General features: G+C 41.4%; 1 protein-coding gene across 4 annotated transcripts in view; it reads right to left on the bottom strand.

The window, feature by feature from the left end:
• Window positions 1-6289: 6289 nt before the first annotated feature.
• Window positions 6290-11471, bottom strand: part of LOC107726167 (cyclic AMP-dependent transcription factor ATF-6 beta-like) — a 22342-nt gene continuing 17160 nt past the window's right edge. For 2 of the 4 annotated variants that reach the window (XM_016535686.1, XM_016535685.1), the window contains exons 14-17: window positions 8814-8881; window positions 8623-8722; window positions 8450-8534; window positions 6290-7861 (exon numbers count right to left, since the gene is read on the bottom strand). In XM_016535686.1, coding sequence (XP_016391172.1) covers window positions 7602-7861; window positions 8450-8534; window positions 8623-8722; window positions 8814-8881 — 513 coding nt within the window. In that variant the 3' untranslated portion in view covers window positions 6290-7601. Of the gene's footprint in view, window positions 7862-8449; window positions 8535-8622; window positions 8723-8813; window positions 8885-11471 lie in introns of all 4 variants that reach the window. The other 2 variants (XM_016535684.1, XM_016535683.1) reach the window with 1 other exon arrangement.

Raw genomic sequence — 11471 nt, forward strand, 5'->3', positions numbered from 1 at the left:
TAAACAATAGTGAAGTAAAATAAAACTATGAAACAAAGCCATGAAAAGCAGTGTGCAAACGTTAGACAATATTAGATCAAAGCACAATAAGCCATCAATCTTTAGCGGTGATGGAAAGCCTTGATAGGCTATAACTGAGAAAAAGCAGACTACAAACTGTGTATGTGTAGTACATAGAGGCCTGCAATGACCCGTGATAGAAAATTGATATAAAGGCCGCAATTGCCTTAAAATTAGGACACATTGTAGTTAATTTTAAGCGCTACGATAAGCTGCTCGTGAGAGCCTCGATAGGCAATCACTAAAGCGACATACTTGAGGTATACGAAAAGGCAACGTTACGAAATTGGCTACGATAAGCCTAAACAATAAAAGGGATGAGACTCACATTGTAGAAATTTAAAGGAAGACTACCACCAGAAGCTAGCGATGAAATCGCACCTTGATTGTAGCTCGAGAGAGTTTGCTGAGCATTCAATAAGGTTCAGGAGTCAGATCTGATGTAGATCTCGTATGCCCTGGACGACCATCTGCCGAGCATTCTGATAGTTGCGTCTGGGATGCCGCTTTCGGCTGCTGTTGTGGCGGCTCCAATTCGGAAGGAATGCCCAGTGTGTAAGTGTGGGGAAAGACCGCAGAAAGTTAAAACTGAGGCTAAATGAGTTTTAAACCAATACTTAGTCATAGGAAAACCATTAGGTAGAATAAATAGAGGCGAGTTTCTAGAGGTGCGAGGTTGGAGCATAGATGCATAAGGGCAAAAGCAATTCGTAATTTTAGAGATTGAAATAGTGACGCCCTATTCAGTAGTGTCTGATTTAGAGCGTTTAATAAATAGAGTAAAATAGAGAGGTGAAAATCGTAAATCAGAGATAGACAAGTCTAAAGCTGGATTGAAACATTCTGAATCGGAGGCGAATTCCCCTATGCGCATAAAGTCATAGAATGCTGTTAAAAACACGGCTTCTAAGATGGTGTTTATATATGCGGAAAATTGACCGTTACGCAAGGAAAAAACTAATCTATGCAATAAACTGAGCGTAATGGTGAGCGAATCCATGTGTTTTTGTAAGAAAAATATCCATATTTCAAACGTAATAAACACTTTTCTCTCACTTCCGCTAACTGTCATACGCGGAAGCCGTGCCGGTGGATGACACAGCACGTCGGCGTTGTGTGATTAGTGACGAATGCGGAGAGAGAACAAAACAAAACGCCATTCAAAAATTAGAAGTACAGACCAAGGATTTGTAAAGAAGAAAGTCAGAGGATTTCGATATAAACCAAGAGGAAACTTTGCTTCCTTTGCTCCTGTTAACAAACTTGCGAGACTAGCATTTCTCAGAGGCGCATCCGCCGGCACGGCTTCCACATGACAGATACCGGAAGTGAGAGAAAATTGTTTATTACGTTTGAAATATGGATATTTTTCTTACAAAAACACATGGATTCGCTACAGGAGGCCTTTATTCACCCCCCGGAGCCGTGTGAGGCACGTTTTATTATGGATGCGCGCGCTTTATTTGACGACTTGTGGACTGTTCAACTGCAACACCCGCTGACTGCAATGATAAGAGCTTGGAAGAGCCAGGACAATTTTTAATATAACTCAGACTGGATTCGTCTGAAAGAAGAAAGTCATATACACCTAGGATGCTTCGAGGGTGAGTAAAACACAGGCTAATTTTAATTTTTGGGTGAACTAAACCTTTAAGTCCTACTGAAAGTGTCAAAAAAGCACTCAAAAGTTCAGCTAACTGCATTTGACACATTTAAAATACATTTTTATTTCATTGCAATTAACATGCAATTAAGCACCCTATAACACTACATTTAGTTTGCACTTCTGTATATTCTTTTAAAGTATATTAATTCTGTAATAAGAAATCTTTTTAAAAGCATGCTAAAGTGTACTAAAGACTCTATGCAGCAACAAAAGAAGAAGAAGAAAAAAAAAAAAACTAACAAGTTTTGAAGTCACTATGCTGGGGCCCAGGACATAATTTTTTTAGATTAACAAATTTATTGTTTTGCCCTTCCCCATCAACAGCCACACACACACACTACTGCTAGCTGTTCTGATGGCCAGCTGTCTACACGTGTCTCAGCATCTCACTGGGTAATGAAAACAACATGCTAGTGTGGCAGAGCAGAGCCAGGAAATCAGTCACACCTGAAACGGATCATCAATGCCCGATTTCCTCACAATTTACAAACTAAGCTCTTAGAGCTGGACGATGTGGAAGCCTGTCTCCACATCTTTGAGATGGCAGCAATGAGTGAAGGAAGGAGCAGCAAGAATGAGTATGTTTTCTGGCTTCATGTCTCATTCTCTCCCACACTTCCTCCAAGGACAGCTATAAAATCTTAAACTGTGGTCACATAAATATTTACGGGCAAAAAAGGTTCATTATTGATTGTCAATGGTGTAGAGGTACAGCTGACGGTTCCTCCGTGAGCGACCCACTAACCTCCAGTAGTGAAAACTGTCAGCATGAATAAATTCAAAGTAAGCCATCGTCGATAATGACAGCATGCACTTCAGTGAGCCTGAGGAGATGCTCTGAATCTTCCATGAAGGACCTTTAGTAAAGAAGCCAGAGGGCCTGAGCCCGGCTGTTCAGTTCAGGAGTGATGGAGGAAGTGTGCATGGCCTGCTTTACTCGACTCTTCCTCAGCTCTACTAGAGCGCTGTGAGCGGGACCCTTATATTCGCCTCGTGCATCAAGTGTGCAGACTTTATACGATCAAACACACACTGTGAGCACAGAAAAACTCCTCCTGTCTGTTTTCCTGCACAAACTCTGCCAGTCGGACATCAGTCTGCAGTTTTTTTCTACAGGTGATCAAAGCTCTCAGCAGCACACAGACTCTCCCAACAATGAAAATCCTGTCATCATTTACTCATCCTCATGTCACTCCACACCCATATGACTTTCATTCATCTTCAACACAAATGAAGGTGTTTTAAGGTTACACTTTATTTTGATAGTCCACTTTAGACATTCAACTATAAATAACTTTGCAACTACATGTCAACTAGCAGTCATTAGAGTATTCGTAGAATACGAAGCTTTTGAACAGTTTGGTTGCGTAGATAAGGATAAAGATATGGAATAGCTTCCACAGAGATACCAGTTGACGTAACTCATGCTAAATGTCCTGCAGAAATAAATGCACCTTATCGTTCAGTTATTAGACGCTTCTTATTGATGCAAGCAGCTGATGCAGAGACAGTGTGTCACCCATGGATACGTTAGGTGTGTGTGATCTCAGTTCCTGGGTCATGTGAAAGCCCAAGCATTGATCACTGTACAGTACAGGCGCTCAGCTGCGAGCTCCAGCATCGGTCTTCCTATCCACTGATTGCGCACACAAAAGCATTGTTCGAACTCCAGAAACACACAATCATAGGAAAACAGAGCCAAAAGAGCCTCATGCCTCTACAAAACACACACACACATGTGCGCAGTGAGTAGGAGTTTTAATAAGACTTTGCTGTTCTAGGTGGTTGATTTTATTGGTGCCTCGACTTTAAAGCTCTTCATAAAGATACATGCTCTCACACATTGCTGGATTCCTTCTGCTCATATTAATTCCCCAAAGCAAACACTTCAACACATTAACAGCCACACTATCATGAAGACCGTGATCCAAGTCAAAGTCCTCGCCTGTGAACCGCTGGACATTTCTAAAGAAGTGCATGAGATTGTTTCTTTCCTCCTTACATGGAAACAGACACTTATATGTCGTGCATGATAGAAAAATTATAAAAGGGCACTTGAGAATCCTATCAGATGGGGTGATATTACATTATGCAAGAGGCACACTTGCAACTGAATGGAGAACTAGTGCCAGTAAGAGCAATGAGTTATGACATCAGCCCTGGCCTCTAAAGCACACGATGAGGAAGTCACGTGAAATGACGTCACAGGGCTTTCAATCTGTCACGATCGATATGCTCAGGGTCTGCAGAAATGCTGCAGCACGCACTTTGCTTCATTTAAAATAATAGGTTGGTGAATGTGCCCAATCATCTGTTAGTTCATTTATTCCCTTTCTTTGAAACGAGTGTTAAATATTTGCAGTTACTATTGCTAAAGGTCAACTCATGGAGAATTCTTATGTTCTGGATTTGGCCATTGGAATCATTTATGTGGTGTGGACTAGTAAGGGCTGATAAATAAAAGGCTTGAATCCTGTAAGCAACCCTCCTATAATCGAGTCCAGGCTGCTCCAGAGGAATTGTGCCTATAATAAAAAGAGTAATGGAAATGGTTTTGTGGGCAAAAGCATATGCTCAATTAATAGTCTCTTATTACATCTTAATAGTAAGTACTGCAAACTACGCCAATTTTATAAATTCAGTTCATTTCAATTCAAGTTTATATACAGCGCTTTTCACGATACAAATCATTGCAAAGCAACTTTACAGAAAATTAAGTTTCTACAATATTTAGTGGTAGCTTATCAGTGGTGACTGTCAGTTAATGTACATATGGCAGAAATGTAAGCTTTAAAAATCAATTAAAGACCTAATCAAACAGACAATGAACACTATTAACAGCAATTATTATATCATGCAATCAAACTTATAGCAAAATGTGGTAGTTCTGTAAGTTGTTTCAGGGTTGGCATCATCTGAGGTCCTCTGAGGGGTTGGCATCATCTCTTCTCAGGTGTTCTGGATCCAGACTGAAGCTTGTGTAAATCCTAGTTAACACGGGATGTCAATCCCAGCAGAAACAGAGAAACAAATAGAGACATAATTAGCATAGCTGCTGTTCCAACCAAGCAAAATTGACAGAGAGAGTGTAAATGACCATTAAATCCCCAATTCATTGAAGTGGGTCGACACCTTTACTTCCAGCCATAGAGGGCGGTGTTGCCATGGAATAGTCAAGAAAGGACTTAATTATTAAATCGAGCCAAATGTTACTAAATAACCATTTATTTTGTTTATGTTTTGGTTGACTGGTGATTTGCGCAGAGTGCTTAGTGTGGACATTGTGTTCTTGTTTGTTTTTCAAGAGGGGCAAGATGTATATTGAAAATAGCATACACTCCATACTTTACTGGTGATAATTTAGATGACTCCCCGTTTAAATAAACAAAGTGGTAGCGATCGGACAGGTAGGATCTAAATGCAACACCGCCGCCACGACCAGTCTGACGGGGCTCATGCTTATAACAGTAGCTTGGTGGAGTAGACTCATTTAGACCAATATAATCATTTGGTTTTAGCCAGGTTTTAGTCAAGCAGAGTACATCAAAACGATTATCTGTGATTATTTCATTTACAATAACTGCTTTGGGTGAGCGTGATCTAGTTTAGGAGCCCAAACTTAAAAAATTGCTTTTGTCAATTTATTTTACATTTTTCTGGTTTAATCACGATCAGATTTTTTCTAGATCCTGCATTAAATTTATATTTTGACCTCACTATTCGGGGAACAGACACAGTCTTTATAGATTGGACAGTGCAAGTACTTCTATCATTTAAGCGGGTAGAACAAAAGTCATCATAGCAGTTATTTGAGATTTGACTTACTAGTCATATGGAGCGTAGCGTCCTGGAGATGTTGTCCGACAGGAGTTCTGCTCCGACTCTGCTTATTACCCAAAAATGTACGTCCACAGCTATACTCTCAGAGTACAATGACAATGTAACATCATACGTCACAACTACTCTTATTCATATGAAATATTTATTTATACATTTGTAGATATTACGTTTCTAAATGTTCTGCAGCAGGCTAGCGGGCCGTGTGCTATTTTGTACGCTGATGTCTCTGGTGTTTCCATTCATTACAGGCACACCACACAAACCAAAAGTTCAACTCCAACATGGTTAGTGTCTAAAAAAAAACAAACAAACAAAAAAAAACTTACCCAGAATCTCTAGCGCCCTCTTTCTGCAGGAAACAATCATATATTTTCTACTTTGTTTTTAAAGCTAATTCACATATGCAAACCTGGTAGAGATGAAACGCTGCAAGAAAAAAAACTGGGACTGCAGCTTTTGTACTGTGTGTAAACAAACGAAGTGGGCAAATTAACATGATTAATATATCAGAAAACATTTGTGAATCATTCATTACCAGGACTATCTTTTTTGAAGAAATCCATCAAATCAAATCATTTGTCTTTTGTTTCATGCGTTCTGGTGTTAATAATACGGTTTAATCACACCCAACTCTCTCTTCTCTTGTTGTCATGCGTCGTCAGCTATGGTTACTCCATAAGAAATGCTTCGTTCACTGACTCCTGGACACAATCACTTACTACACAGTATTTATCAAATTTATTTTCTCCTCTACAAATGAAGACAGTAGTTCAAAATTCTCAATCAGACAGGAAGATAAATTGTAAGTGTTTTCCTTATGAAAGCTCATTTAAATAAAGTAAAAAAAAGATAACAGAAGCATGCTAGAGCAGTTCATCATGGGAAAGTTTCATCATCATCATCATCATCAGATGGATGGAGCTAGATCTGAAAAGAAGCCATGAAGATTGCAGGCGACAAGAAAACATGAAAATATGTTCAATCAGAAGATAAAACAACTTCACAGAAAGAAAACTACTTCTGATAAAGTCTCTACAACGAAAATGTACATCTGGCCACAGATTCCCTTTGAGTTGAACACAAGAAAGTTGAGAGATATCAGCAAACGGAGCGGGATGATGGATGGCCGGTGAAGCGCTTCTGTCAAAATCAAAACTCATTCACTAATAAAAACATTTGACTGCTACACAAACCCGTTTTGGACTGTATAAATGATTTACTTGTGTGAAAATAATAGTAAATGATAAATGATAGTAACTTGAGTGAAATGAAACGTGTGGAGATGTTAGCTGTGAAGCAGGAGCACAGGCTGACGCATCACAAAATCCCAGGATCCCCATCCTGTTAGTGGTTCGGGACAAAAGCAGCAACACATTCAAGACAAGACACCTGCAAATGAAAACATCAACGGCAGAAGATTCTGTGACTTTTTAGGTTATTATTTATATCAAAAACTTTGACCATCACAAGCCCTGCCATCAAAAAGAAAAATCAAGCTGTAATGAGAAAGACCAGCAAACCAGCAGCTTTATACTGGACCAGCAGTCACCTGTGACAGAGCATATAGTATATATACACATGGAGAAATGTGGGACTGTGATGGACGAGAATACATATAAAATAATTTCTTATATTCAAATCAATATTTATAACGCACATCTAATAGAAGCACATCATTTTTTAAATAATCTCAATAAAAATTCGAGAAAAAAAAAAAAGAAAAGAAAGAAAAAAAAAAACACAAGGCATGTATAAAAAGAGAGCAGATGATACAGAAACAGGTTCGAACACAAACACAGTACTGCTAACACGAGGGAAGGAAGCGCGAGGCCACATACAGCCCACCCGCGGAAAACCCTACGCTAACTACATAAGTGCAACAGACCATGTATCATTTCACATTATCATATATCTTTGTGTCTTATATGGGTCTGATCATTTGTCCTCTGTTTCCAGGCTTGATTTGAGAGTAAAAGTACCTTAAACTACTGCTGGAGAGTAAAGTAGAGTCTTTTGATACTGCTCTCAGACTCTCTCAATCGGATCCGCTCTGGCTGATGAAGTAACCTGCGGCCCTCCGTCTCGATGACGCCCCGCTGCCATGCAAGTGCTGCTGTCGGCTGCGGAGGGAGGTGTGGTTGCCGTGGTGATGGTGAGGGGGCGGAGTGGGGGGCGGGTCTCTGAGAGAGGGCGGGACTACAGAGGACTTGATTGGGATGATCCGGGGGTCCATCACCTCACAGTCCACCTGCATCATCATTTCATAGCCGCCCTGAGACGAGTTATACACCGAATCTACACAGGACACGAAACAAATGACAGGCTTTGAATATCTAGCATTTAATGGGGAGAGTTCATAAAAATGAACAGTATGTCATCATTTACTCACTCTCATGTCATACCAAACAACACTGAACTAGAGCTGCACGATGAATCATGACTTCTGCTTCTCTCGATTTATTAAGCATAATCATCTGTGATATTTGCCTGCTGGTTATTTATCCTGAAACAAGCTTTTCTATTAAAATCAATATATTTTCTGCCCAGTGTTTACCTAATCTTCCCAATCTGGCAAGTATGCGTATGTGCTTTCTCTGCATTATGGAAAAAAACACTGCGACAAAATCTGGGCAAACCACACCAGCTGACGTTCTCTTGATTTGTGCTTACGTGAAAGTGCAATAATTCTGATGAAATGTAAACAATTAAAATGACAATAATCATGTTTAATAATTGTGATCAACCGTTTAACCCCTATCGTGCAGCCCCACACTGAACCTCATTGACTTTCATGCATGAGACATTTTTCAAAACATATTTTGTTTCACAGAATAAAAACAAATACACGAGGGTGAGTAAATGATTTTCATTGCACAATCTCACCATTGATGGCCATGGCAGGCATGACCAGAGACATTTTGGGTCGAGTTGTTTTATTGTGGCTGATGGCAGGTAACAGCAGGTGATCCTACAAGAGTCAAGCATGAGAATGAGTATGAGTGAGAGGACATGTGTGTATCCTTTCTGTCGACACAGCAGAGGTATGCTCTTCTTACCCGTCTGAATGATACGACGTAGAAAGTGTCCTCACGCCGATCAATAGCGTCCAGAAAGTCGCTGTAGCTGATCTCTGGCCCGGGCAGGACCTGCAGCTGACTATGAGGACAAACCAGGCAAATGTTTAATTAACATTTCAATTAATTACAACATTTGCACAACTTTTTTTAGTCTGAGTCTTTGTAGCTACCTTTCGATAGAACGATGAGCCTGAATTGGAAGGTACCTGGAAAAGTTTGTCTTTCTGTGCTGAGCTTTCTGCTGATGAAAGGGAAAGAACAAATCAAGCGAATCGTGTGTAAACTACACTAATGTGTCACAGGGCAGTTCGTCTTTGATTCACTTCATGCAACATGCCTTGGAACATGCAACACGTTGCTCTACTTACTGAACAACAATAATAGGGAACTGCACTGCACTGCTTTACACAGCACTGAATTTGGCTGCTTTGAGGGGAATGATATGGAATGCATTGCACTGACCTGAGATACACTGTTTGAGTCTGTACAATACGGGTTCTGTTTGAGTGAGTCTGTACGATACGGGTTCTGTGTTTGAGGAGTCTGTATGATACGGGTTCTGTGTTTGAGTAGTCTGTACGATACGGGTTCTGTGTTTGAGGAGTCTGTACGATACGGGTTCTGTGTTTGAGGAGTCTGTATGATACGGGTTCTGTGTTTGAGTGAGTCTGTACGATACGGGTTCTGTGTTTGAGTGAGTCTGTACGATGCGGGTTCTGTGCTTGAGCGAGTCTGTATGATAAGAGGAGTCTGTATGATGCAGGTTCTGTGCTTGAGTGAGTCTGTACGATACGGGTTCTGTGTTTGAGTGAGTCTGTACGATACGGGTTCTGTGCTTGAGCGAGTCTGTATGATAAGAAGTGTCTGTATGATACGGGTTTTGTGTTTGAGTTAGTCTGTATGATGCGGGTTCTGTGTTTGAGTGAGTCTACGATACGGGTTCTGTGTTTGAGGAGTCTGTACGATACGGGCTCTGTGTTTGAGAAGTCTGTACGATACGGGTTCTGTGCTTGAGTGAGTCTGTACGATATGGCTTCTGTGTTTGAGTTAGTCTGTACGATGCGGGTTCTGTGCTTGAGCGAGTCTGTATGATAAGAGGAGTCTGTACGATACGGGTTCTGTGTTTGAGTTAGTCTGTACGATACATGTTCTGTGTTTGAGTGAGTCTGTATGATAAGAAGTGTCTGTATGATACGGGTTCTGTGTTTGAGTGAGTCTACACGATGCGGGTTATGTGCTTGAGCGAGTCTGTATGATAAGAGGAGTCTGTATGATGCAGGTTCTGTGCTTGATTGAGTCTGTACGTTACGGGTTCTGTGTTTAAGTGAGTCTGTACGATGCGGGTTCTGTGCTTGAGCGAGTCTGTATGATAAGAGGAGTCTGTATGATGCAGGTTCTGTGCTTGATTGAGTCTGTACGTTACGGGTTCTGTGTTTAAGTGAGTCTGTACGATGCGGGTTCTGTGCTTGAGCGAGTCTGTATGATAAGAGGAGTCTGTATGATACAGGTTCTGTGTTTGAGAGAGTCTGTACGATACGGGTTCTGTGTTTGAGTGAGTCTGTACGATACGGGGTTCTGTATTTGAGGAGTCTGTACGATGCGGGTTCTGTGCTTGAGCGAGTCTGTATGATAAGAGGAGTCTGTATGATGCAGGTTCTGTGCTTGAGTGAGTCTGTACGTTACGGGTTCTGTGTTTGAGTGAGTCCGTACGATACAGGTTCTGTATTTGAGGAGTCTGTACGATACGGGTTCTGTATTTGAGGAGTCTGTACGATACGGGTTCTGTGTTTGATTGAGTCTGTACGATACGGTTTCTGTGTTTGAGTGAGTCTGTACGATACGGGTTCTGTGTTTGAGTGAGTCTGTACGATACGGGTTCTGTGTTTGAGTGAGTCTGTACGATACGTGTTCTGTGTTTGAGTGAGTCTGTACGATATGGGTTCTGTGTTTGAGTGAGTCTGTACGATGCGGGTTCTGTGTTTGAGTGAGTCTGTATGATGCGGGTTCTGTGTTTGAGTGAGTCTACAATACAGGTTCTGTGTTTGAGGAGTCTGAACGATACGGGCTCTGTGTTTGAGGAGTCTGTACGATACGGGTTCTGCGTTTGAGTGAGTCTGTACGATACGTGTTCTGTGTTTGAGTGAGTCTGTACGATACGGGTTCTGCGTTTGAGTGAGTCTGTACGATACGGGTTCTGCGTTTGAGTGAGTCTGTACGATACGGGTTCTGCGTTTGAGTGAGTCTGTACGATACGGGTTCTGCGTTTGAGTGAGTCTGTACGATACGGGTTCTGCGTTTGAGTGAGTCTGTACGATACGGGTTCTGCGTTTGAGTGAGTCTGTACGATACGGGTTCTGCGTTTGAGTGAGTCTGTACGATACGGGTTCTGCGTTTGAGTGAGTCTGTACGATACGGGTTCTGCGTTTGAGTGAGTCTGTACGATACGGGTTCTGCGTTTGAGTGAGTCTGTACGATACGGGTTCTGCGTTTGAGTGAGTCTGTACGATACGGGTTCTGTGTTTGAGTGAGTCAGTACGATGCGGGTTCTGTGCTTGAGCGAGTCTGTATGCTACGGGTTCTGTGTTTGAGTGCGTCTGTACGATACGGGTTCTTCGTTTGAGTGAGTCTGTACGATACGGGTTCTGTGTTTGAGTGAGTCTGTACGATACGGGTTCTGTGTTTGAGTGAGTCTGTACGATATGGGTTCTGTGTTTGAGTGAGTCTGTACGATACGTGTTCTGTGTTTGAGTGAGTCTGTACGATACGTGTTCTGTGTTTGAGTGAGTCTGTACGATACGTGTTCTGTGTTTGAGTGAGTCTGTATGATA

The sequence above is a fragment of the Sinocyclocheilus rhinocerous genome, unplaced genomic scaffold (assembly GCF_001515625.1).
Source record: "Sinocyclocheilus rhinocerous isolate Xijiao unplaced genomic scaffold, SAMN03320098_v1.1 scaffold1628, whole genome shotgun sequence".
In the NCBI taxonomy this organism is placed as follows: Eukaryota; Metazoa; Chordata; class Actinopteri; order Cypriniformes; family Cyprinidae; genus Sinocyclocheilus; species Sinocyclocheilus rhinocerous.